This window comes from Cydia pomonella, chromosome 6 (genome assembly GCF_033807575.1).
Source record: "Cydia pomonella isolate Wapato2018A chromosome 6, ilCydPomo1, whole genome shotgun sequence".
NCBI classification, from domain to species: Eukaryota; Metazoa; Arthropoda; class Insecta; order Lepidoptera; family Tortricidae; genus Cydia; species Cydia pomonella.
In genome coordinates, this window is record NC_084708.1 from 12,940,140 (window position 1) to 12,966,022 (window position 25,883).

At 40.8% G+C, this 25,883-nt stretch overlaps 1 protein-coding gene and 1 long non-coding RNA gene across 5 annotated transcripts in view; one reads left to right on the forward strand and one right to left on the reverse strand.

Moving 5' to 3' along the window:
* Positions 1–25,883, forward strand: part of LOC133519015 (aryl hydrocarbon receptor nuclear translocator homolog) — a 56,637-nt gene that overhangs the window by 14,473 nt on the left and 16,281 nt on the right. For 2 of the 4 annotated variants that reach the window (XM_061852865.1, XM_061852861.1), the window contains 10 exons: positions 5,951–6,111; positions 6,535–6,707; positions 6,903–7,050; positions 7,561–7,743; positions 16,021–16,109; positions 17,094–17,304; positions 19,260–19,410; positions 23,210–23,337; positions 23,632–23,789; positions 24,142–25,252. In XM_061852865.1, the coding sequence (XP_061708849.1) occupies positions 5,951–6,111; positions 6,535–6,707; positions 6,903–7,050; positions 7,561–7,743; positions 16,021–16,109; positions 17,094–17,304; positions 19,260–19,410; positions 23,210–23,337; positions 23,632–23,789; positions 24,142–25,252 (2,513 nt within the window). The remainder of the gene's footprint in view (positions 1–5,950; positions 6,112–6,534; positions 6,708–6,902; positions 7,051–7,560; positions 7,744–16,020; positions 16,110–17,093; positions 17,305–19,259; positions 19,411–23,209; positions 23,338–23,631; positions 23,790–24,141; positions 25,253–25,883) is intronic. The other 2 variants (XM_061852862.1, XM_061852863.1) reach the window with 2 other exon arrangements.
* LOC133519028 (uncharacterized) lies at positions 14,972–15,905 on the reverse strand. Its single transcript, XR_009799570.1, has 2 exons — positions 15,478–15,905; positions 14,972–15,191 (listed from the first exon to the last, which is right to left on the reverse strand). It is a non-coding gene; the product is annotated as an uncharacterized LOC133519028 (long non-coding RNA).

Consider the following 25,883-nt stretch of genomic DNA (forward strand, 5'->3'; position numbering starts at 1 on the left):
TGTGGACCACTAATGTCAAAAAGAAGTACCCACTTAGGGCGGCACGTATTATAACCCTAATATGAGGTTCAGAACATTACGGCCCAAAGAATCTGGCATTTCCTGGATTCAACGGGCATTAGTAGTGAACTTTTAAGGCTGTGGGCTGTGGGCTAAAGGCCCACAAACTCCAATAATAATAATTGTACGAGGATTGATTGAAAAATTCGCGGCCTGGCCAATTAAAAAAAACTTTTTTCTTTTTTCTGCCGCCATTTTGAACTGTCATTATTCAACTGTCTTTCTGTGAAATTTCAATTGGCGTCTATATTTAAAAGCAATTTTACGGCATATTTAAAGTTACGTGTCGGTAGATATCGTGAAAATGGAGAAATTAGAGCAGCGTGCTGTGATTAAATACCTGCATAAAAAAGGATTGACACCGAAGCAAATTTATGATGATATAAATAATAATAAATAAATAAATAAATAAATATTATAGGACATTATTACACAAATTGACTAAGTCCCACAGTAAGCTCAATAAGGCTTGTGTTGAGGGTACTTAGACAACGATATATATAATATATACAAATACTTAAATACATAGAAAACACCCATGACTCAGGAACAAATATCCATGCTCATCACACGGATAAATGCCCTTACCAGGATTTGAACCCGGAACCATCGGCTTCGTAGACAGGGTCACTACCCACTAGGCCAGACCGGTCGTCAAAGTACATATATATTACATTAGGGCAATCCTGTCCATCATATACGATGGTGAAAAAATGGGCAGCTAAATTCAAGCGTGGACGAGATAGTATCGCAGATGACCCTCGTCCCGGGAGGTCAACAACGGTGACTAACACGGACAATGTGGCAATTATATGCGAAATGATAATGAATTTTGAAAATTATTTTTTTGTTTGAATTTATACATATATGTACAGATTGGTCCCGTTTTTGTCAAAACTCAGTTCTGATGATGGGATCCATCAGGAATCGAGGGAACTCTTCAAATGTGAAAGGCATACATATAATGATTTTTGTATTTCCTGTCACAAATCAAGCATTTACATTTAAAAAAGTGACATTTTATGAAGTGGAACTACTGATGATGATCAGAATGGAACTCATCAACGACGCATAGTACACGTTTGGCGATTTGTCCTCTTCGCTGTGTTTGTTAAGCAAATTAGATTTTCAAGACAAATTTTTGGCATACATTTAAGTATTCTGCATAAAATTTCCTACAAGAAAGACTGTAAAAATTTTCGCTAGGATCTATATTCAAAAAGATATTAACGCGGGAAAGTTAATTATAATGAAGTCTTAAGGTCTCGTTTTTTACTTTCTCGTAAATAACTCTTAAACGGTGGCCAATAGCAAAAAAAGTTGTAAAACGTATTTACGTTTTACAGATTATTTAATCTACACAAAATGTCTACATAAAAGATAAAGTACACTTTTCGCGAGGATCAATATTTAAAAAGATATTAAAGCGGGAAATTATAATCCATTTATTTTTTCGTAAATAACTCGTAAACGGTAGCACAAAGATGGCAGTACATTTACTGTGGCTACAAAGTTTTCTTTGACACTCAACCTCTATTTCAAATTCACTTTGCTATGCTTCATATTGTTGAAATCGGTTCACATGATAATGAATTATCCCTGATAAAACCAACATACAAGGTGCCCACGAGGAAACCGAAAAAAAATTAACCACGTATTGCTGAGGTCATAAGAAGAAAAAAATCCTCTACCAATTTAAGGGGCTCCTAACGCCAATGACCTTCGATCTGAATCCCTTAGTTATGTAATGTTTTTTGTAGCATATCATATTAACAGCAACGGCTGTAAGCGGTGTAGTGTCACATATTCACTTCAAAGTTTACTGTCTTTCGAATGCAGAAGCGTGCAGTGCGAGGCATCGTAGGTATCCGCAGTGATGAATCAGTCCGCAACCACTTCAAAAACCTACGCATTCTAACACTACCAAGCATGGTAATCTTTCAAATTGCTACCTTTACCTACACAAATATAAATAAATTTAAACGTAAAGGCATAGTGACCTCACATAACTTACGAAGCAATACACATCGAGACCGCCTAGTTGGACCGCTTCACAAACTCTCAAGGTCAGAACAGTCGCTGTACGTCACAGGCCCCGCGATATACAACCGCCTCCCAGAAAATATAAGAAATGCATCATCTCACTAATCCCTTAAAAAAATTTGGAATCGTGGCTACTCACAAAAACCTTTTATACTTTTAACGAAATTATGGAATTGCCACTGACTATGTAATACGAGGGTTGCTACTTATATATCCGGAAACAAAAAAACAAACAAACGTACACGGCTGAAAATGGTTTTATTGTTTTTCAAAGTATTCCCCTTGATGATCTATGCACTTTTGCATTCGTGTGAACCAATTTTTGACGCACTTCTGCCACTCCGCCTGAGGTACCTCCATAACGTGTTTTTTGCATGCGTCGACAGCATCTTCAGCGGTCGAAAATCGTTGACCGCGTAATTTATTTTTTATATTGGGAAATAAATAAAAATCATTGGGTGCCAAGTCAGGGCTGTACGGCGGATGACCCGTTAATTCCACATTTTGAACTTCCAAAAATAGAGTTGTTTCGCGTGACGTATGACAGCTGGCATTGTCATGATGAAGAATGATTCTTCGTCGCTGGTTAGTTTTACGAATTTGTTCAAATGTGAGAGTCAGAATGGCGGGTGTACCTAAATAAAATCAAATGAAAAGCATACCATATTTTTGTACCTAATTTGTACTATTTAGTACCTCGTTTAAAAAAATTTGTACCTCACGGTACGTAAAGTTATGATCAAAAAACAGGTCACCCGCCATCCTGACAGTCAGAATGGCGGGTGTACTTTATTACGCTATGTTCCCGTGGTTATTGATAAATTCTATAAAAGCCAAATTTTTGTACCTTTTTTGTACCTTCATATTCAATTATAATATGAGTCATTTCATTTGTGCTTTCCAAGTTTTACTCATTTTATATTTTGCTTGCTATTACAATTTTGCAGGCGTTATAATTTTTCAAGTTATCGATTTAATTTTTAAGAAAAAACGCGTTGGTACAATTATTTTTATTACGCCAGGATTTAGTACCTTTAATGTTTAATCTGTTAAGTTCAAATAACTCAGAAAATCATGTCTTAAAAATGATTTTTCTTAGGAAGATTTCTTTGAATTAGCGCCTAGGCTTTTTTAACGCTAAGGTACAATTATTTTTATTACGCCAGGATTTAGTACCTTTAATGTTTAATCTGTTAAGTTCTAATAGCTCAGAAAATCATGTCTTAAAATGATTTTTCTTAGGAAGATTTCTTTGTATTGGCGCCTAGCCTTTTTTAAGACATGATTTACTGAGTTATTTGAACTTAACAGATTAAACATTAAAGGTACTAAATCCTGGCGTACTAAAAATAATTGTACCTTAGCGTTTTTTCTTAAAAATGAAATCGATAATTCGAAAAATTATAACGCCTGCAAAATTGTAATAGCAAGTAAAATATAAAATGAGTAAAACTTGGAAACCAAAAATAAAATGACTCGTATTATAATTGAATATGAAGGTACAAAAAAGGTACAAAAATTTGGCTTTTATAGAATTTATCAATAACCACGGGAACATAGCGTAATAAAGTACACCCGCCATTCTGACTGTCAGGATGGCGGGTGACCTGTTTTTTGGTGAAAACTTTAAGTACCGTGAGGTACAAATTTTTTTAAAGGAGGTACTAAATAGTACAAATTAGGTACAAAAATATGGTATGGTTTTCATTTAATTTTATTTAGGTACACCCGCGATTCTGACTCTCACGTTCAAATACTTCCGGTAAGCAAATGGTCGTGTATCAATCAGAATTAACCGGTTTTCTAGTGGCACTGTAGCTACATGGCCATTAATACCGAAGAAGCAGGCCACCATTTGTTTCAATGTACTTTTTGCACGAGTAACTATCGTAGGGTTCGGCTCATTTTGAAACACCCATACCGTTGATTGTTGCTTCGTTTCGGGATCGTATGCATAGATCCAGGATTCGTCACCTGTATAGATGTTATAAACGGCCTTTGAGTCACCACGGTTATATTTTTTTAACATTTTATTGCACCATTCGACGCGAGCATCTTTTTGCTCCTTAGTTAAGTTGTGCGGTATCCAACGTGAACAATTTTTACAGCTAAATGATCATGTAATATGCTATTAATGCTAGTCATAGAAATACCCAGAGTCGCCTCTATCTCGCGGTACGTAACATGTCGATCGTCCATTATAAGTTTTCGCACAGCCTCAATATTTTTTGGTACAACGACCGATTTCGGGCGACCTGCCTTAACTTCGTCCGTAAGCATACTACGTCCACGATTGAACTCGCTAAACCAGTGATACACAGTAGTTTTAGATGGAGCTTCATCACCAAAAGTTGAAGTTAGTTGATCTATGCACTGTTGTTGCGTTAAACCACGCCGAAAATCATAATAAATCATAGCACGAATATTTTCACGAGTGAGTTCCATTCTTGCAGCGACATTTAAAACCCGTTAAAAACAAAACACTAGCGTTAATAAGAAAGAAAAAATATACCGGCCAGTATTTAAAAAAGTTCAAATTTTACCATGGTGGTCAAATATACTATTTAAGAAGATTGTAATCCCGGTTTCCGGATATATAAATAGCAGCCCTCGTATTTTTATTTTATTTTATAAAGGACAACTGACATTACTAATATTTCGTACGAAATAAGTACTCTGTAATGTGGAATTTGTATGTTTGTTATACAAAATTGTATTTGACTTGTACCAGTACGCTACCAATACAGTTTATCTTATCTTGTCTTCGAGATATTTGGCATCAAAGTTGAACAATTTTAGGCCAAAAAAGTGGTTTACTGGCCCAAACTTTTGTGTTAATTAGTTTAAAATTAAATTAAATCCAGTTTTTAGAGACCCAAATGTGTAGATTTCGTACATGTAAAATCCTTCACAGCAATCGAGTAATGAAAAAAGTGGTTTTTTACACAATGTTTAAAAAAAAAAGTAAGTGTTCATTTCTTTCAAAATCTGGTAGACCAGAATGGAGATAAAAGATTAAAGAATCGATAGCTGTTTGTCTTATAATTCTATCTGTAATGCAAATGTAGGAGTAACGACTCAAAACTAGTCAACAATGGATGTAAACCGCGAGGCGCCCCTTAAGTCAATTCTGCCAAAAAAAAGTTTTTTTTTAACCTTTTTGTATGTTTTTATACATAATAAGTACGTGCTCTTGGAAAATTTATGGATTAAGTCCATTCAAAGTGTTCCTTGTCACTTTGATATCTGTCAATAAGGACGTCTAGATTAGGTCCCATATTGGCGACATCACCATCAAAAAGGCGTTATGCACTGAAACACAATAAAAAAAACGTTTTTTTTAAATTGGTATTAACTCTGAAACTAGGCGAATTAAAAAAAGTTTGTATGACATTTTTGTCTCTAAATACGATCCGGAATATACTGTTAAAATATTTCCGTTTGCTCGCGGGCACCGTGTATATGCTGGTCGCGCAAATTAGGTACCCAAAGTGCAGGTAGATGTCGCTGTACACAATTATGCGTAGTAAACTTCTGGTCAGTCTTTCGTGATTATAGTTACATGAGAAAATTAAAAGTACGGAACCCTCGGTGCGCGAGTGAAATGAACTCGCTCTTGACCGGTTATTTTTAAAACCTTGTCTAATAATACACAACCTCTCTGTTAGCTGGACTGGGAGGACACTTTATTATTATTGATATTATGATATGTTAATAGAAATCACTCTTCATTAAGTGCAATTTTGGTATCAATTAATTACCTACTATTAAGCAGTTTTTCATATCCAACCCCAAAAAACACTGTTCTTTTTTTTTAATTTTGTCTAATACACAATTTATCTGTTAGTCGGGAAAACCACTGTGAGATTGAACGACGGCGAAGAAACAAGATGACGGCGTACATAACAGAGTTGTCGGACATGGTGCCAACATGCTCCGCGCTGGCACGCAAACCCGACAAGCTCACCATACTGCGCATGGCAGTAGCTCATATGAAAGCATTGAGAGGTAAGATCAGGTGCACATGTAATGAATATAGCCATCTGTATACCAGCTGCTTTTCACTCTTTCAGTCACTCTATGCCCTATAAAAATATATCTGTCCGTACGTATGTCACAACCTTTTTACTCGAAAAGTATAAGGTATATTTTATTGAAATTTGTAATATAAAATAATGCCCCCAAGTCAATGATGTCTTTAAAAATACTCATTAATGGCTGAAAAAGCATCCCGTTTAAAGTTATGACGTGTGGCTTATAACGTGTTAAATTAATATTATCCCCCTGGATTCCAGAAGCAATGTTTTGTTTTTGAATTTGGAACCATGTCTTGTTGAGTGAAAGTTAAAAATAATGTTTTGGACTCTGGGACTCAGGAGGTTGGTTATACGGTTCGTAGATCGGTTTATATATAGTTTTCCTATTTTTCAGGCACAGGCAATACTTCCACTGATGGCACATACAAGCCATCATTTTTGACTGACCAGGAACTCAAGCATTTAATCCTTGAAGCGGCTGACGGATTCCTGTTCGTTGTTAGTTGCGATACTGGTCGCGTCATTTACGTCAGCGACAGTATAGCTCCAGTACTTAATTATTCTCAGGTATGAGATTACTTATTTATAATATTTATTAGTTTATATTAATTACACTGCAAATTTATAGGAACGCGTCATCTGTCGAATTTCACCCAGCCCGAATCCTGAATGAATGTAATTAATTACACTACTACTAAATACATATAACTTCTATTTTGTAACCATTTTGGATGAATTATTAATTTAACTTTTATATTGTAGGGAGAATGGTATTCCTCATCTTTTTATGACCACGTGCATCCAGAGGATACCGAGAAGGTTCGAGAGCAGTTGAGCACTCAAGAACCACAAAATACAGGACGCATTTTAGATTTGAAAACCGGAACGGTGAAGAAAGAAGGACATCAATGTAAGTTTATTAACAACGCTCTTTTGACGTTAATATGTAGCAATTATAGAAAATGAATAGTATAGTATAGACATTTAGACGGCGCGCGAATTTACATGCGATGTGAATTATTGACGTGACATCCAATTCAGCCGACCAATCAAATACCCCAATGTAACGAAACTCGCATGCGAGTTCTTGCACTGTTTAATTAAATGAGCCCTTAGTGAGGCTGATGAGTGAAAACCTGCACATATCTATGCATCACAAAGTTGTCCCTAATCCATAGTTCTAGGGGACTGCAATCCAATTCCTTCCGTCCAAAAGAGGAAGTGGAACGTATAAGCAAGATATAATAACATAACATATGCGAGACTTAGTGGCAAGGGGGAGCGCGAAATGTCATAAACAAGAAAAGAGGGAAATTAACCAATTTTTTATATTGCCAAACAGGGCTCGAAGCAAAAAATATTTCCTTTGCAATATAGGCTAATTTAGATGATGTTTGAATAATGTTTGGTTTCCGTGCAGCGTCCATGCGGCAGGTGATGGGCTCGCGGCGCGGCTTCATCTGCCGCATGCGCGTGGGCGGCTCGGCGGAGGGCGCGCACCTCGGCCGTCTGCGCGCGCGCAACTCGCTGGGGCCCTCGCACGACGGACACAACTACGCCGTCGTCCACTGCACCGGCTACATCAAGAACTGGCCGCCTACAGGTACACCATCATATGCTATTTTATTTTTCTGTTTGGGGGCATTTTCATTTAAAACCAAGCGGGTAATTAGGGCCATCGGCCGCCACTATAACTGATTATCAATTTGAAACGGAAATTAATCGTCATCTATTTATAACTTAGTTTGTCGTAACAATAATACTGGAATGAATGAAAATGGTCATAACTTTACAATAATTTTATATCACGTCTTCATTAATTAATATTCAATTTATTCAATACTGTATTGTCATGTACATAATAGGTGTTATATTATATAAAGTTAGATTATGACACCCTGTAAGGGCACACAATATTATATATATATATTAATATATTAAAGGACATTATTACACAAATTGACTAAGTCCCACAGTAAGCTCAATAAGGCTTGTATTGAGGGTACTTAGACATCGATATATATAGTATATAAATATTTATAAATACTTAAATACATAGAAAACACCCATGACTCAGGAACAAATATCCATGCTCATCACACGAATAAATGCCCTTACCAGGATTTAAACCAGGGACCATCGGCTTCATAGGCAGGGTCACTACCCACGAGATATGATATTCTACATATTCTATTCTTGAGTAAAGCATAGTCCATATACACTCGCGTGCAAAAGTATTGCATCACTTTGCATTTTTTCAACTGCACCCAATAATATTGTAAACCGGTTATTTTCGATTAATTATTTTAATGGGATCATGTCCCTTGAAGTTTTAGCTTTACGAAAAGTTAAAAAACATGGAAAACGGCCCAGTATTTTTCAAATTATCGGCATTTTCCCGATTTGTGAGCGGATTCGCGTTATCACGCGCACGAGTTGCGCTACCCTTGACCCCTATAAAACGGGGGGTAGGGGAGGGGTTGTTATCAGTCACTTATCAAAAGTTGACCGGTACACAACTCCGCATATTTTCCCGTGAAGAAGACCTGTGAAAAATGGAAACCACTGAAGCTGAAGTCCGCCAAGTCGTCCAGCTCCTGCAAGAGGGGCGTAGCCAACGTTCAGTAGCTGCCACGCTGAATTTAAGTCAATCTACAGTTTGCAGAGTTTACCAGAGGTTCCAACGGACTGGATCCTTTACTTCAAGACCAAGAAGCGGCCGCAAAAAGTGTACATCAGAGAGGGACGACCGCTTCACTGTCACAACATCTCTTCGAGATCGACACCTGACAAGCGTTGCCATCCAGCAGCGTCTGCGTGAGATACGAGGAGTGGCTGCCAGTGAGTGGACAATAAGAAGAAGGCTCAAGAAAGCGAACTTGACACCCAGGAGGCCTGCAACGGGGCCCAGATTGCTGGCGCGACACCGTACAGCCCGAAGAGAGTTTGCAGAAAATCATATGGACTGGACCATAGAGCAATGGACCCCAGTTCTCTTCTCGGACGAGTGCAGAATATGTTTGAATGGATGTGACCGAAGAGGAAGAGTCTACAGAAGGCCAGAAGAACGGTTCGCCCAATGTTGCTTCTCCGAAAGGGTCGCCTATGGCGGTGGGTCCGTGATGTTCTGGGGCAGCGTTTCCTACGACGCGCGAACAGAGCTGTTTTCGTGCCTGGCGGGGGCCGTGGCGGTGGATTGACCGCTGCAAAATACATTACTGACATCCTGGAGGAACATGTTGTTCCTTATGCCGGTATTTTTGATGAGGGGTTCATCCTAATGCAGGATAAATAGGATAATGCCCCGTGTCATACCGCTAGGGCCACCGCAGGCTACCTTCTCGAAGTGGGCATCGACACCATGGACTGGCCAGCGATGAGCCCGGACCTTAACCTCATTGAACACGTGTGGGACTACCTGAAAAGGAGGATTCGGAAGCGGAATCCTGCCCCGGCCAATGTTGAGGAGCTGAAGGGAGCCTTGCTGGAGGAGTGGGACGCTATTCCACAAGATTTATTAGGTCTATGAAAAACCGCTTGATTTGTGTGAGGAGGGCTAGGGGTGGCAACACCAGGTATTAATTTAATAATAATAATTTATTTTGTATTAAATAAATGACTTTTATTCTTAACTTTCCTAAATTTATTTCTCGACCATTATGTCGCTACTTTCAGTTTCTGATTTTTTTCAGTCTTCAGATTTGAAATTTCCACCAACATTTTCAGAATCGGCTCTAGAATTACAAAGATATTGAGTGCAGTTGAAAAAATGCAAAGTGATGCAATACTTTTGCACGCGAGTGTAGAATTGGCACATAATTAGCAATGTTTAAAAAATAATAATTCCATGGCGGGAAAATAATTGACAATTACAGTTCAATCACCAACCTTCAAAGTATTAATGGTGAAAATATTATTTTCCTAGCTTTATACATTTTAAAGTTTTCGACCATGAAAATTGAGAACAGGAGATTGATCGTGCACAAATACTTCGAAAATTCTTATCGATCCCGGATAAAGACATCTAAGTCGCTTAAGATGCTAAAAGCTAGTATTTGTAGGGTCATCAAACGTTACAAGGAGTATCTATCAGCCGACAGGAAAACACAAACTAATCGGAGGCCTAGGACAAATAACAAGATTTTGGGAAAAAAGTCCCAAGGTCACTCAAATAAAATTCAGGACGGTCTAATTATGATTTATCCCAAAAATTCAAAGAAAGTTTTAGAAAGATAAAGATCATTCCCCGCAGAGGTGGCTATAAGAGCTATCGAGCAATAAAACAGCCAAATCGGACTGTTAAACAGATCCGACAAGCTAAAACACTAGCTGGACTATTGTACGACCCAGTATTGACAAAATTTGAAGGTTGCTTGTTGTTGGACGACAAGACGCATGTAAAACTCGATTTTAATCAACTACTCGGTTCGAAGTTTTATATGGCCAATAATAGAGGTAATTTACCCGGAAAATATAAGTTCGTAAAACTTGATATGTTCGCAAAAAAACATGATATGGCAAGGAATTTATAATTGCGGCTGTAAGACGAAAAGTTTTATAACATAGTCAACAATGAAGTCGGACCTTTTCATTAAAGAGTGTGATTGTCGTGTGCAGAAAATACAAAAAAAAAAACAGACAAATGAGTATTGGCATTTATTAGAACCCATAACGGTCCTGTGAAATGTTGGCCAGATTTAGCCAGCTGCCACTACTCAAAAAAAGTTTTGGCATGGTATGCTAATAATCAGGCCAATTACATACCCTGCGAGATGAATCCTTCGAATTGTCACCAATTTCAATCTATCAAAAACTACTGGGCAATCATGAAAAAAATTAAATAAGACTAGTCAAATTGTCCAGGATATCAATTCATTGCGATCTACAAAAAATCAACACGCCAAAAATGTCGACAAAAGTGTTGTGCAGAAAATGACGGGGGTCCATTATGAAAACAGTTCGTAATTATTTACATAACAGAGATTTTTTTTTAATTTATACATATTTGTAAGCTAAATACAATTTAAAATTGACCATTCATAACTTTCTTATTTTATTAACTTAAAAAAATACGCACTACATAGTCTAAGAATTCTTCTTGAAAAACATAAACAGATAAAAAAGGACCTTTATCTTGCCTTTATAGACCTTGAAAAGGCCTTTGATAGAGTCCACGTCAGCTAATCGGGCAATCTCTCCGCGCGCAATTATTACCGGAATTGTACATCCAAGTAGTCACTGACATGTACACTGACGTCCATACACAAGTGAGAAATCCAGCGGGAGTAAGCGACGACTTTCAAGTAGGAGTAGGTGTACACCAAGGTTCGGCTTTGAGCCCATTACTATTCAATCTAGTAATGGATCACCTAACGGCAAACCTACAGAAGACGCCGCCTTGGGACCTATTGTATGCGGACGACGTCGTTCTTATCAGAGATAACCTCAGTGACCTGGAAGAATCCCTTGAAGTATGGAGAGCCGCTATTGAGTCAGGCGGACTAAAAATAAGTCGACAGAAGACGGAGTACATGCGCTGCTGCTACTCGGATCCCAACCAGCAGTGCAATCCGGTGAAACTGCAAAACCATCAGCTCCGGGAAGTCAGCCAATTTAAATACCTTGGATCGGTTGTAGCCAATGACGGTTCCATTGACGCTGACATAGTTCACCGCATCAGCACGGGGTGGATAAAGTGGCGGGAACTATCGGGTGTGCTATGCGACAGCAGAATGCCGGTGCGTGTGAAGGGGAAGGTGTACAAATCCGCAATCCGACCGGCTCTCACCTACGGCGCTGAATGTTGGCCTTTGAAGAAGGTCCATACCACAAAACTGCACACAACAGAAATGAAGATGTTGAGGTGGGCAGGCGGTGTCACTCTACTTGATAGGGTTAGAAACGAGCACATCCGCGGCAGTTTTAAGATCCGGCCCATAGAAGATAAGCTTTCCGAATCTCGCCTAAAGTGGTATGGCCATGTCATGAGGAGGCCAGAAGATCACATGACTAGACAAGTCCTGAGCATCAACGTTGGCTCCAAAAGATCGGGCAGAGGTAGACCCCTTACGACCTGGATGTCCGTCATAAACAACGACCTTAAGAAAGCTCAAACAAATGTCTCGACGACCCAGAACAGATACGCCTGGCGAAGAATGACGAGGAGAGCCGACCCCAAATGACATGGGAAAAGGCTAGGCAAAGAAGAAGAAGGTTAACTTAAAAAAATAACAATCTTCTAGTGCGTACCAATTCTATATGAACTATGCTTTATTAGGTAACATAATAATACCATTTTACTTAATAATAATTAAATAAAACGAAAGTAAAGAAAAGTTCACAAATTTCACTGTAGTTTCACAACATTTCCCATTCTTTACCAAATTTCCGATTGATTTAAAATTTAGCGTTACAGTGCTAAAGGGTATTCGAACTCTTTACGGTGGGTCAAGTCTTAAAATCAAAAACGCAAAATTGATTTATATATTTAATCTCCTTGGATTTCACGGGCCTATAAATCCCGTTCTTTTGATAGGCTTGCGTGGGGATATAGATCCAACACGTAGAGGCTCTTTGGAGAGCTTTAATGTCATGTAGAACGCCTGCTGGAACCCGTTCACAGGCCCAACAATAGACACCCATGAACCGGTTGCTGCAGGCATTGGGACTATTGTAGTAAAAGTGAACAGTATAACGGTCTATGGATTGAAGTTTGGGTGGACAATGAGACTGGGTTATTGCAAAGACGTATATTTAATTATTATTGCTATTTGCTTTTTTAATGTATATGTTACCGGAAATGTATGAAATCTAGGAATTGTATACAAATCCTAGGAAATTTATACAATTCCGAAGCTATTTAGGAAATGTATAAAATATGGTTTCAAAAACTATTTAATACATACTTGTCCTAGGAAATATATAAAATTCCTAGGAATTGTATATAATTCCAATATCGGATTAGGAAATGTATAAAAATAATGCTTTCTGTAATAAAACACGTTGTTAAAATGAGAATAATCATTTTTATTAAAGCACTCGTTGAGACAACAACGGTCAGGTAACAATCATATCATAAAATATAATAATCTTCATATTATCTTACTAATGAAAGCTTCGAAAAACAACATCTAGTAACTTTTAAAATGTATTTATCACAAAATCGACTTATATTATTCTTATAAAGTGAAACTTTCGTTTGGTAAGTAATCAGTCTGTTATTTAAGTAATTTTAAATGTCACAATATTAAAGTAAGTCTTTATAATTAATAGAATCAGGCGTTACTTTGCGGAAATCCATGCTTATTAAAGCAAGAAATATTACTTTGCTAATCCCCGAGAAAATAACGTGTTAGTTAATCAGTGCTAGCCCGTTATACGTACTTGCGTATTTTTACATGCAATTAATGTTCCCACCCTTCCACCACAAAAATAAATACGCAAATAAATATAACAACCCACACCACCAAAAGTACAAAACTCGACACGTGTATCGCCTCTCTACGAGGCATCCTCAGGAGACGCTGGAGATGTTGACGGTCTGACACCCAACAACTGAATGAGCTGTCTAGAATGGTCGGCCACACCTACGCCAACGACGTCGCAGCCAGACGCCGATTTCGACGACGAAATCGCCGAAATCACGGACGCCGCAACAACCGCTCCCGCCGACGGCTCCCCAAAGCCGTGGCACTCGGCCGACGCAGCCCCCGGACGCACCTTCTCGCCGGTCCCGCGGGAAGCTCAGCTCCGACTTACCCCTCTCGAGCTACCCCGCAGCCTGCACCCGGCCCTAAAAAAGCCACCGACAGCGACACAACTCGCACCGAAGCCCCAGTGCCGGACCCCCAGGCCACAGGACCTAGACCCAGCACTAGCAACAGCTACGCGGACGCCGCAGCCCTCCCCTCGGACTCAACAGTCCCGTGCTCCGCAGCCCCCGGCAGCAAGGCTGCCAAAAACAAAAAAAAAATAACAGCAACCAAAAAAATAATACAGCTACTAAAAAGAGCGATAGTAGCGCGCAGCCTTGCAGCAACGATGATGTGGGTATACAAAAAAAGAAAAAACTCAGATACCCTGCCATCGTTGCCGACATATTGCCGAGCTGGCCGAAGGTCTTGGAGGACCTAACGCAGGAGCTCGGGGAGCCGCCCTCCACTAAGCCGAAAGGGGAGGGCATCCGCTTTGAACCCCGCTCTGAGGCGGAATACCGCCTCATCATACGCCACCTGACGAAGATGGAGGACGCAGCGATCGCCTCCATCGAAGAAGCTAAGAAGAAAGGGGAGGCCACAGACGTCATCAAGCCGCTCTTCAACATCTACGGGCTAGAGACGGAAAAGATCACTGGGCAACTGTAAACTAACTTTTACTTTACACCCGAAAAGTGCCTCATAAGGAGATTGCTTAATACCAGCGTGAAAAGCTCTGTTTTTCATGAGTTGCACTAATCTCAAACCCTCACTCCAATGTGAATTATTATTATCTTGCATCCACGTGGTCAACATATTGTCAATATCCTGATTTGCTCCTTCCACACTCCCCTGACTTTGCTAATGCCTGGGTTTACAATGAATAATTTTTAAAGTAGGCCAATATGTTTTTAAATTCTCAATAATTCGGTTGGATGGAACCTCCCCTCGCCCCGCTATCCCCGCGTACCCATTGATATCTCAACTATTTTACATTTCCGATTGCTATATAGGAAATGTATAAATTTCCTAGGAAATGTGTCTAATATAATTTGTTTTACACATTTCCGTGCGATTTTAGGAATTACATACATTTCCTAGGAATTGTATACAATGACGGATTACATACATTTCCGGTAACATATGTTAAGAAAAAGCGGCCAAGTGCGAGTGGGACTCGCGCATGAAGGGTTCCGTACCATTTATGACGTATTAAAAAAAAATCTACTTACTAGATCTCGTTCAACATTTTACCACTTCGGACACACATTTTACCACTTTGGAAGTGTCTCTCGCGCAAACTATTCAGTTTAGAAAAAAAAATGATATTAGAAACCTCAATATCATTTTTGAAGACCTATCCGTAGATACCCCACACGTATGGGTTTGATGAAACAAAAAAATATTTTTATTTTATGACTTATTAAAAAAACTACTTACTAGATCTCGTTCAAACCAATTTTCGGTGGAAGTTTGCATGGTAATGTATATCATATATTTTTTTTAGATTTTTCATTCTGTTATTTTAGAAGTTACAGGGGGGGGGGGGGACACACATTTTTTCACTTTGGAAGTGTCTCTCGCGCAAACTGTTCATTTTAGAAAAAAATGATATTAGGAACCTAAATATCATTTTTGAAGACCTATCCATAGATACCCCACACGTATGGGTTTGATGAAAAAAGATTTTTTGAGTTTCAGTTCTAAGTATGGGGAACCCCCAAAATTTATTGTTTTTTTTCTATTTTTGTCTAAAAATCCTAATGCGGTTGATAGAATACATCTACTTACCAAGTTTGAACAGTATAGCCCTTATAGTTTCGGAAAAAAGTGGCGGTGACATAATCGGACAGACAGACGGACATGACGAATCTATAAGGGTTCCGTTTTTTGCCATTTGGCTACGGAACCCTAAAAAGGGGGCCCAGTCCGTTCGCGGGCCGTACTTTGTCACCTGTTCGATTAAGCTGATCCAATGATGGTGTTATAATGTACTTCGTTATTACAGAGTTCGTATACTACACATTTACAGGAACTATTTGATATAAAAACTCTTCAGTCCCACTGCAATGTCGCCTAATGATCAGTCTCAATGAAACATTCTTGCTATAATATAAATGAATATTTATAATAGTTATGTTGTTTACCCATTAAAGAACATAATGTTATTTGCTATGGGACATTAGACTTGTTTCCAGGCATGCAGATGGACCGGCCGGTCGAGGACGAGCTGCACGCTTCTCATTGTTGCCTCGTTGCCATCGGACGACTACAGGTCAGTTTGACAATAACTTATATACATATAAGTTAATAGTATGCTTTTAAAGTGAGACACTGTGGGGAAATTGTAAATTATAGAAGACAAGAAAAGTACCTTAAAAATATTGATTGCTTTTTTGGGATTTCAATTTTGGTTTGTTTTTGCATATGTTGTCTGCAGAAAAAGCAGAGTGTCCTTCTATAAAAACTCTGCCTAGTTTATTCATTATTATCTTATTAAATAATAAAAAATACCAAAAATTTAAGAAAATAAATATTATCATTTATCGGAACATTAAAGCCAAACTAGAGAAAGCGCTTTGTCACCTCCACGCTCTTTATAATTATATCCGTGTAAATACGTAGTAGCTTTATCTTATCTCTGTTACTACGAGGCAGCCGGTCCGGGCCGTAGCAACTACGCTCGCACTCTATTGCAAATTGTTTCGATTTGTTATTTCACTTACCCACCAAAAATGTTTTTATTTTATTTTATTGTGTTTAGTTTAACTTTTCGATTTTTCGTTTAAGTCATACATGTACCTACGTTTTTTGTTATAAGTGTGCGCTCACCGCTAAAATGTTTTTTTGCATGAAAAAAAAAGAAAAATTCTCATGTAAGTGAATATTTTGTATTCTTATGAGAAATAAAGATCTTTAAACCTAATAATGAAATATTATAGGGGAAATCTGAAAATATAAAGAATATTGTTTTAGAAACGTTTTGTATTAAAGGTACTTATATTGTATTAAATTAAAATAAATCGGAACAGCAGAAGTTAGTCAACTTTGACAAAAATACATTTTTCATTCAACAGATCGGTGCAAACTGCACTGCAAAGGGATCAACCCTTCTCCATGTTCTACAAGTTGCAAGTGAAGACATTTGACAATTCCTTACTTGTCAACTTGAACGATGAATAGTTATATACTAATGAAAAATGTTGTAGTGATAGAAAAAGTATATATAATGCGTGTGATTTGTTCCCTATCGGCGCAGGTGACATCGACTCCGAACGCGGCCGAGGGCAGCCTGTGCAGCGGCGGCGTGGAGTTCGTGTCGCGGCACGCCGTGGACGGCCGCTTCACCTTCGCGGACCAGCGCGCGGCGCAGGTGCTGGGCTACGCGCCCGCCGACCTGCTCGGCAAGCTGTGCTACGAGTTCTACCACCCGGAGGACCAGCAGCATATGAGGGACAACTTTGATCAAGGTCGGTGATGAAGCCGAGTTAGGTGAACCACCTCGTTCTCGTTTTTTTCTTTTACAAAGAGTGAAGCGAAGGTCTCTGTTTCAGCTTGGGCAAAAATAGTTTCGTATGTCCAGATGTTGTGAGAGCGCATTTTTCACCCGATGCAAGTGACATGTTTTTTTCTGTCTTTTTATGATAGAGGAGGCAAACGAGCAGACGGATCACCTGATGGTAAGCGATTACAACCGCCCATGGACACCTGCAACACCAGAGGGGTTGTAATTGCGTTGCCGGAATTTAAGATCAGAGTACGCTCTTTGCTTGAAGGTTTGAAAGTCGTATCGGTCCGGAAATATCGCAGGCGATAGTTCATTCCACAGTTAAACTATGCGAGGCAGGAAGTTTCTGGAGAAATGCACAGTCGAGGACTGCCAACCGTCTAAGTGGTGAAGATGGAAATGTGGCCGCGTAGGGCGATGGCGGAAATAAGCGGCAGGATTAATCCGAACAATCCTCAGAGCAATTCCCGTGATACATGCTACAGAAAATACAGAGTGAGGCGTGAGTTTGTTCACGTGTGTTGCGTGTGTTACGAATGATTTTTACATGTCTAAAATCACATCAAACCTCTTTTTTTATCGATTCTTATTGAATAAAAAAGAATAGCATACCTTCAGATCCACAGCGCAGGCTTCGTCATCTTACAGAAAGGTCATCCACCTTAGGTTTCTCGGCACAGACGTCCTCAATATACCACCGGTGTTCCCGCGTTAAATAGCCAACGATATACGTTGAACCAGGTACGAACCACGCATAATAACATATTGCATAAAATATGCATCTACGACTGGCGCCGTTCTCAAAGTGTATGTCGTGCGTGGGATTGATAAACGATTACGTAACAACACCAAAGATACATGCGCCGACAAATGCCGCAAGTGTTTCATAGATTCCGAAAGCGCTATGCTCTTCTCCTGAACCACTTGACTAACCCCTTCTGGAAAAATCGGCGCCCCAAGGACAGCGATGACCTCTCCAACAACCTCAACTCGGGCAAAATTGCTTCAAAATCAGCTATAGATCCCCTAGAATGTGGCCTGCAAAGAAATAATTAGCACTTTTCACCATTTATTTGCAAACCAACAGCCTAACCCAACACAACATCTGGCGTTCCACCCAATGTTCTATCATTCAAATACCAGACTTTCAAAGGGGAGGCTAACGATCTTACAACACTGTACGGCCAGACAAAAACGAAGAGGCCCCAGCGGGTCTCCCTCCTGAGCAGCACCTACCCATGACGCAATCGAATAGTACCATAGAAGAGATTGCTCGGTGAGAAATAACACTGATGAAGGAAAGGATATAACGAAGGTCTCCACAGTATTAAAAGCGTTATCAATATCCACTTTCAGAACCACACTAGAAACACTTTCGGAGCCATAGCATAAGATCGCAAGGCCTGGATGGCTGCCTCACACTCCAAAGGCCATCTGCAATGGCTGAAGATATTTCGCCATCTCCTCCTTGACTGCACGACAAGCAAGCTCGGAAACAAGGTGTCGTAACGTGTTCCCAACCACAATATGCCTAATCCCACTATCCCACGTAAAAGGCAGGTATAGAGCCTTGTAAGAGATCCAATACTTTCCTCCCATTATCACCAGCTGACAAAGAATTTAGCTCTTTTAAATGTTGGGGGCGCAAACCACCCGGCCCGAAGCAGACCCACTGTAAAAGGACCCCAAAGCCTACAACCTCCTCCTGTGTCACGGTTAGGAATGGACTAGACAGATCAGGCTCGGGGGCAAATTCAGCTGCCTCGAAGGTGCTGGGTGCTTTTCTACCAATGCCTCGATTCAGTTGGGTTTTTTATAGTTCCCATGGCAGTTAGCAAGGTCTACAACTCACAGAGCCTCTTGTAAGAATTTATAAGAGTTGTCATGAAACTCACAAAGCGTATCTTTTTTTTTCAGTATTAAAATTGAAAGGCCAGATCATATCCCTCATGTACCGGTTTCGTACCAAATCCAGGGATTGGATATGGCTGAGGACGTCAGCCTTCGCCTTTTTGAATCCGTACAACGACGACGTTGAATATATTGTCTGCACAAACACGCTAGCAAAGTGAGTACCCCTTTTAACTAAAATTATTCCCAGTTTCTAAATTGATGTCTATGTCCCATTATTTTATTTATTTAGTTGTTTTGTAATTTGTAAGTAATTTGCTGTTTGAATTGACCTGAAAGGGGCTGCTAATTTCTGAAATGCGATTTAGCATTTTTGGACTATAAAAACTCCAAGTCTCTTAACCAACCAATTCCAGGACCTTATGTTTGCGAATTGGCAGTTAAGAAGATAATGGATGACCGTTTCTCCATACAAATGTAGTCTTCATTTTCCTCCCTCATCTCCCCATAAGTTAGGGGCAAAAAACAAATCCTATACAAATTTTGAAAAATTTCGAACTCTTATATAGGTCATGTCATTCACGAAGACGCGTGCCTTGACTCTTAATGTCATGATATTAAAGATTAGATAGGACATATCTGCGCGTCATCGTACTCATCGTGGATGAAACGAACTATAGTAGTAGAAAAATCGAAATAATCTGACGAAGGGGCATAGCTGTGGTTTTAATCCGAGTCTGTCGTTACAAAACTTCGGCCCTTGAATTTTAATAACCCTTATTATGTACTGCAGTAAAACAATCACTTTTGAAGAATACGTACAATTTGGTCACTTCACAAAAAAAAAATATTCCCGTATTTACATTCACCCTGTATAAAAAAAAACTAAAAAAAGACAAATTCGTAAAATTTAATCTAACGTTAATATTCTCACAATATGTCATGCAATATACAGTGGATTCTTGCCTTCCGCATGTAGGGCTAAAAGAATAGACACAAAATAGACTCGGCTGAAAATTTGGCAGTGAAGAAAAAAATGGATTGATGTGATGCGAATGGTATGGACGATGATGGCTGATAAACTGAGTGAAGAAAACCTAAATTTAAAACCGAATATTTTAAAAAAACGCCCGACGAATGGGGCTATTTGAATTTTGAGAATGTATTAAAAAATGCGCATTACAGATATAAATGGTTGGCAAGACTAAATAATATGGGACGAAAACACAATGAATACATTGCTAGTTACAAAAAAAGGAATCGAATTTAAAACGTTAAAAATTTAAATTAAATAAAATTCTTGAGCTCCAGGAAAATGGTAAAAAAACTATGGAATAAAACGCGCGTTTAAACGGCAGCTCGGCGAAACCTAAATTTACTTTAGGAACCACGCGGCATACGGGCTCGATTCCTCCAGCTGAAGATGGCCTGCCGATTGTCGGGAAACAATCCGTACTCAGGAAAGCCCTCCGGAGTAGTCTCGACGGAGGGTTCCAAAGCTTTCCGTGGCGCAGGCGATATCCGTTATCACGGACCGATCAAGAACTCCCGTGTACTCCCAAGTACGGAGAAATAAATAGCACTGGCGTCACAATATAGAAACGGGAAACTTGTACTGGTGACAAAACTCTTGTTAGGAATTTAATTATGTCTTGTTAAACTCCCAGTGAACAAAATGGACTTTTCTTTCCAAGAATCGTACACGATCTGTCATCTTCGAAAACCCCTTTCAATTTTTTTCTATCTCGAACTCGTCAAAAATTTAAATTCAAAATTAGCGCGAATATTATCTTAATTTGATTACAACCGGCCATCAATCATCAAGTTGATATATTCCTGGTAATGTCTCTTGATATAAGCGCCATCTAACGGTTCTCGCGTGAATCAACAACAGTGAAAGACTACCAATTGCTAAACAATCTGGAAAACTAGATACGGAAGTAAGGTCACTGTGGGCAAGACCGTCTACAAGGCAAGTCCGTCAACACATTATAACTTTTGAATTAGAAAGCGTTTGCCGCTTTGGCGTCGAGTTTATAAGTCAGTTTTTCGCGCTAGTTCCCTCACTCTAAAACAGATAGCGCTGTGACAACGAACTTCAGAGCAATCCGCGTAAACAAGTCATTACGTGTAAGGAACTCGAAGTGATAGTGCGACAGTCTCTGCAAATAAAATTGTTAAAAATAGTTTGTGACAAGATTTTGCACCAGAATTTGACTACGTAAGTAATATAAGACCCGGCAATCTTTATTATGTGTTTAAATTATCAGATATTGGCTTAGTTTTGTAATTATACGTTCCATCATTCATCACATTAAAATTTTGCTAAGTTGGAAAGTCCGTCTACTATGCACCAGGCAAGTCCGTCATATGCCTGACTTTCCTTGAATCAGAGGTTACCAACTGTTAAATGGCGTCAATATTATTTATTACGATTTTATAAGGTTACTACAGATACGCATCTTTACGACATTGCGCATGATGTTTGTGTTTTGTGTTTATTAACAATTTTAATCTCGAAACTACTAAAGAAATGTGTTCTTCATCCTCAGCACTATGTAACCGAAAATACAAATAAGAAAATACCTATTAAGTAAATAAATAAATATTGGCCGCAAACTAAGCATAGCTTAGCTTTTACTATTGGTGCTAGGCGACGACATATACAAACTTATATAGATAAATACATAAAAAACAAACATGACTGGAGGAACAAATATCTGTGTAGATTATACAAGCAAATGCCCCTACCGGGATTCGAACCCATGATCATCGCCTTCATATGTTATATTATTATACCTATGACACATATTACTACCCTTTTTACTCCTCTTGAATTTTAGAATACGGTTGTACAGTCATATTTTCTTGACAGTTTTGAAGATTAAAATCATTGCAGCCATATCAGTCCGTACGTATTTTTTATTTCGGAACATTTATTGTACTTATCGTGGTTTAGCCGTTTTGCCTACACCGTGATACAAGGTTACGCGCCACGCCAATGCTGTACCGCGCGTGCCACGCCGCTATGTGACGTGGGTTCTTCGCCTTACTTATCCTGAAAATTTACGTATGTAGGGTACCTACTTCTGTTATGGAGTTTGATTTGCCAATCACTATTTGATTTAAACTTAAACGGTGTTCGTAGTTTAAAATTGCTACTACTATGAGTTTATTTATGTAACCCTCTTTGATCTCCGTAAATTTAAAACAACGAGTAAATTTAAAATGACTATTGGTATTTTATTTGAGAAGTCCAAAAAATAAGTACGTATAATTATTTTCCAAAAAAGGTTTACCACCCCATTTACGTAATATATTACGTAACTTACCTTTTAATAAGAAAATTTGTGTTTATTTCGAATCTAAACCCTATATTAACAAGTTTAGAGTACACTTTTCATTGTCTTGTTTCATTCTTTGTAAGAATTCGAATACGAACACATAAGCACCCATAGTATGGCTGATATCGTTACTAGACGGACTTACCTTAAACTACACGGGAAGTCCGTCTACTCGCCGAATTTTTAAAAATACTATTGTTTTTGCTTAATTTATGATTAAAATGATCTGTCACTATAGCTTAATTATTATTTATGAAATTCTTCATGGTATGTGATTACAAGCGGTCACGTAAGTGAATAACTAACGGAGCTAGAATACTCCAATGTAAAAAATAAATAAAGTATGCCGGTCTTGCCCACAGTCACGCGTTTTCTGCATAAATTTCTTCTATTCTAAACCCTTGGTAGTTAGAGGTTTTTGATATTTGTTAAGGTCTTAGCACACTATTACAACTCAACAGCCACTCGACTCAAAATTAAATATTGAAATTAAAGCCTTATCTTGTATGTCCTACAGTACAAGTTTAACATTTAGGTAACTGTCGGGTGGTCTACGCGTCGTCCACTCGTCCTCCACTAAGCTGAACCAAAAGTGAGTTGAGTTGGTGTGGAATTGATATAGTGTGCGAAGACCTTAAGGCGTTCGAGGGGTTAACTGTTTTGTTTGCGTAGCCGGTCGCTAGGCAGCGCGAGTGGCGAGGCGCCGCCGGAGGAAAACTACGACTACCACTTGCGGCACCGCGACGTGTACCAGGCCGCGCAGCAGCCTGTGCTGCACCAGCAACACCATGCACCGCCTGGTACGACTCATTTTACTACTGACTTCTATTTATCAGTCTTAGTCTTTCATTAAGATAATTGTGAAAATGGTGTTTTTTGAGGATGACTCGATCTACATTTGCTACCTTTTTAGCTACCACAAATTGTTACGCCATAAAAACATCCACTTGATTTTTGTTGATAATTTTCGTGATGGAGCCTTTAATGCTTAAAAGTAGTGACAAAATGTAGTTTTGTTTTTTGTAAATTTACTTTTTAATGCGTATTTTGAATCGAATTTCGCTAATATATGTATCTGCAGTAATATGCGTTAGTTGCAGCCGGCAGCGTGGGCATGGGCGCGGCGGGCGCGCGGTCGCCGGGCGCGGCGCCGGCGGCGGGCGCGGGCTACGCGCCGCACTACGCGCCCGACTACTCGCCGCACCGCGTCGCCAACACCCCGCCCGTCACCACCTGGACCACGCTCCGACCCGTATGTCATACAACAACCAATGCCAATACTAGATTATCTCACAACTGCAAAATCAAATAATTACGTCGAGGGCGTACATTGAATCTTAAGGAGGCGAAAGATTCAATGTACGCCCGCGATGACAAAACCTATGCTGCTTTCACACCACCTATGAAGAAAACATAAGACTGTAATATACGAATACAAATAAATGGTATGAAATGAGAATTATTGTATCATTTCGTCGGATTCATATTTAGGGTTTAGTATAACTTAAAAAATTTCAAAACATATTCTCCCCGCATTTTGCCGCTTTACTCGACATATTAGGACACAAAAATTATACATTAACAGTGTTTCACTGTTTGTCCAGAGCGGCGGAGCCGGCGGCGAGAGCTACGCGTACAGCGGCGAGGCGCCCGCGGCCGGCTCGGGCACCGCGCCCGCGGCCGACGGCTCGCCCGCGCGCTCCCCGCCCGCGCCCGCCTACCTGCCGCCCGCGCACTACCACCACAACCACCACCCGCACCCGGCGCACGGTCAGTATACACGTACAGCGGCCGGCTCGGGCACCGCGCCCGCGGCCGACGGCTCGCCCGCGCGCTCCCCGCCCGCGCCCGCCTACCTGCCGCCCGCGCACTACCACCACAACCACCACCCGCACCCGGCGCACGGTCAGTATACACGTACAGCGGCCGGCTCGGGCACCGCGCCCGCGGCCGACGGCTCGCCCGCGCGCTCCCCGCCCGCGCCCGCCTACCTGCCGCCCGCGCACTACCACCACAACCACCACCCGCACCCGGCGCACGGTCAGTATACACGTACAGCGGCCGGCTCGGGCACCGCGCCCGCGGCCGACGGCTCGCCCGCGCGCTCCCCGCCCGCGCCCGCCTACCTGCCGCCCGCGCACTACCACCACAACCACCACCCGCACCCGGCGCACGGTCAGTATACACGTACAGCGGCCGGCTCGGGCACCGCGCCCGCGGCCGACGGCTCGCCCGCGCGCTCCCCGCCCGCGCCCGCCTACCTGCCGCCCGCGCACTACCACCACAACCACCACCCGCACCCGGCGCACGGTCAGTATACACGTACAGCGGCCGGCTCGGGCACCGCGCCCGCGGCCGACGGCTCGCCCGCGCGCTCCCCGCCCGCGCCCGCCTACCTGCCGCCCGCGCACTACCACCACAACCACCACCCGCACCCGGCGCACGGTCAGTATACACGTACAGCGGCCGGCTCGGGCACCGCGCCCGCGGCCGACGGCTCGCCCGCGCGCTCCCCGCCCGCGCCCGCCTACCTGCCGCCCGCGCACTACCACCACAACCACCACCCGCACCCGGCGCACGGTCAGTATACACGTACAGCGGCCGGCTCGGGCACCGCGCCCGCGGCCGACGGCTCGCCCGCGCGCTCCCCGCCCGCGCCCGCCTACCTGCCGCCCGCGCACTACCACCACAACCACCACCCGCACCCGGCGCACGGTCAGTATACACGTACAGCGGCCGGCTCGGGCACCGCGCCCGCGGCCGACGGCTCGCCCGCGCGGCGTATCTAACCCATTTTAAATTCCTGAAATGCCGCATAACTCTTTTTGGTCTGCATAAAAACTAGCTGAACAACAAATATCAACAGGACTTCGGAGATATTGCATTTCTAAGGATTTACTAAATTTCTATGGAAACAGGGTTGTCACATCAGAGTTAAACTTTATAGCAAGATTTTAGTTATTTTTATCCTGTGCTATTGGTGTCTTTCAATCGTACCTTTATAATTATAAATATTAACCAACTGAATAAAGAGGAAGGTTCATATTTTAAATGTATTTGTGTATACTTAATTTGACGGCCGGTTAGTTGGTAAGTACATAACACAACAGTATTCAAGTATATGTGTATAAGCCTAATAGAATTTACTGTGGGTGTAATGTCGATGTGCAAGGCTGTGAAATTTGTTTATTTATCTAGTGGAACAAAGGGTTTTCTGCCGACAATATTATATGATTTACGTCTGGGTGCAATGTAGTATCATTGGTAGAATATTGAACTACATTTTCCATTGACGGTTTTAAGACTTGGCATTACAATGATATTATTAGACTTTCAAAATATTACT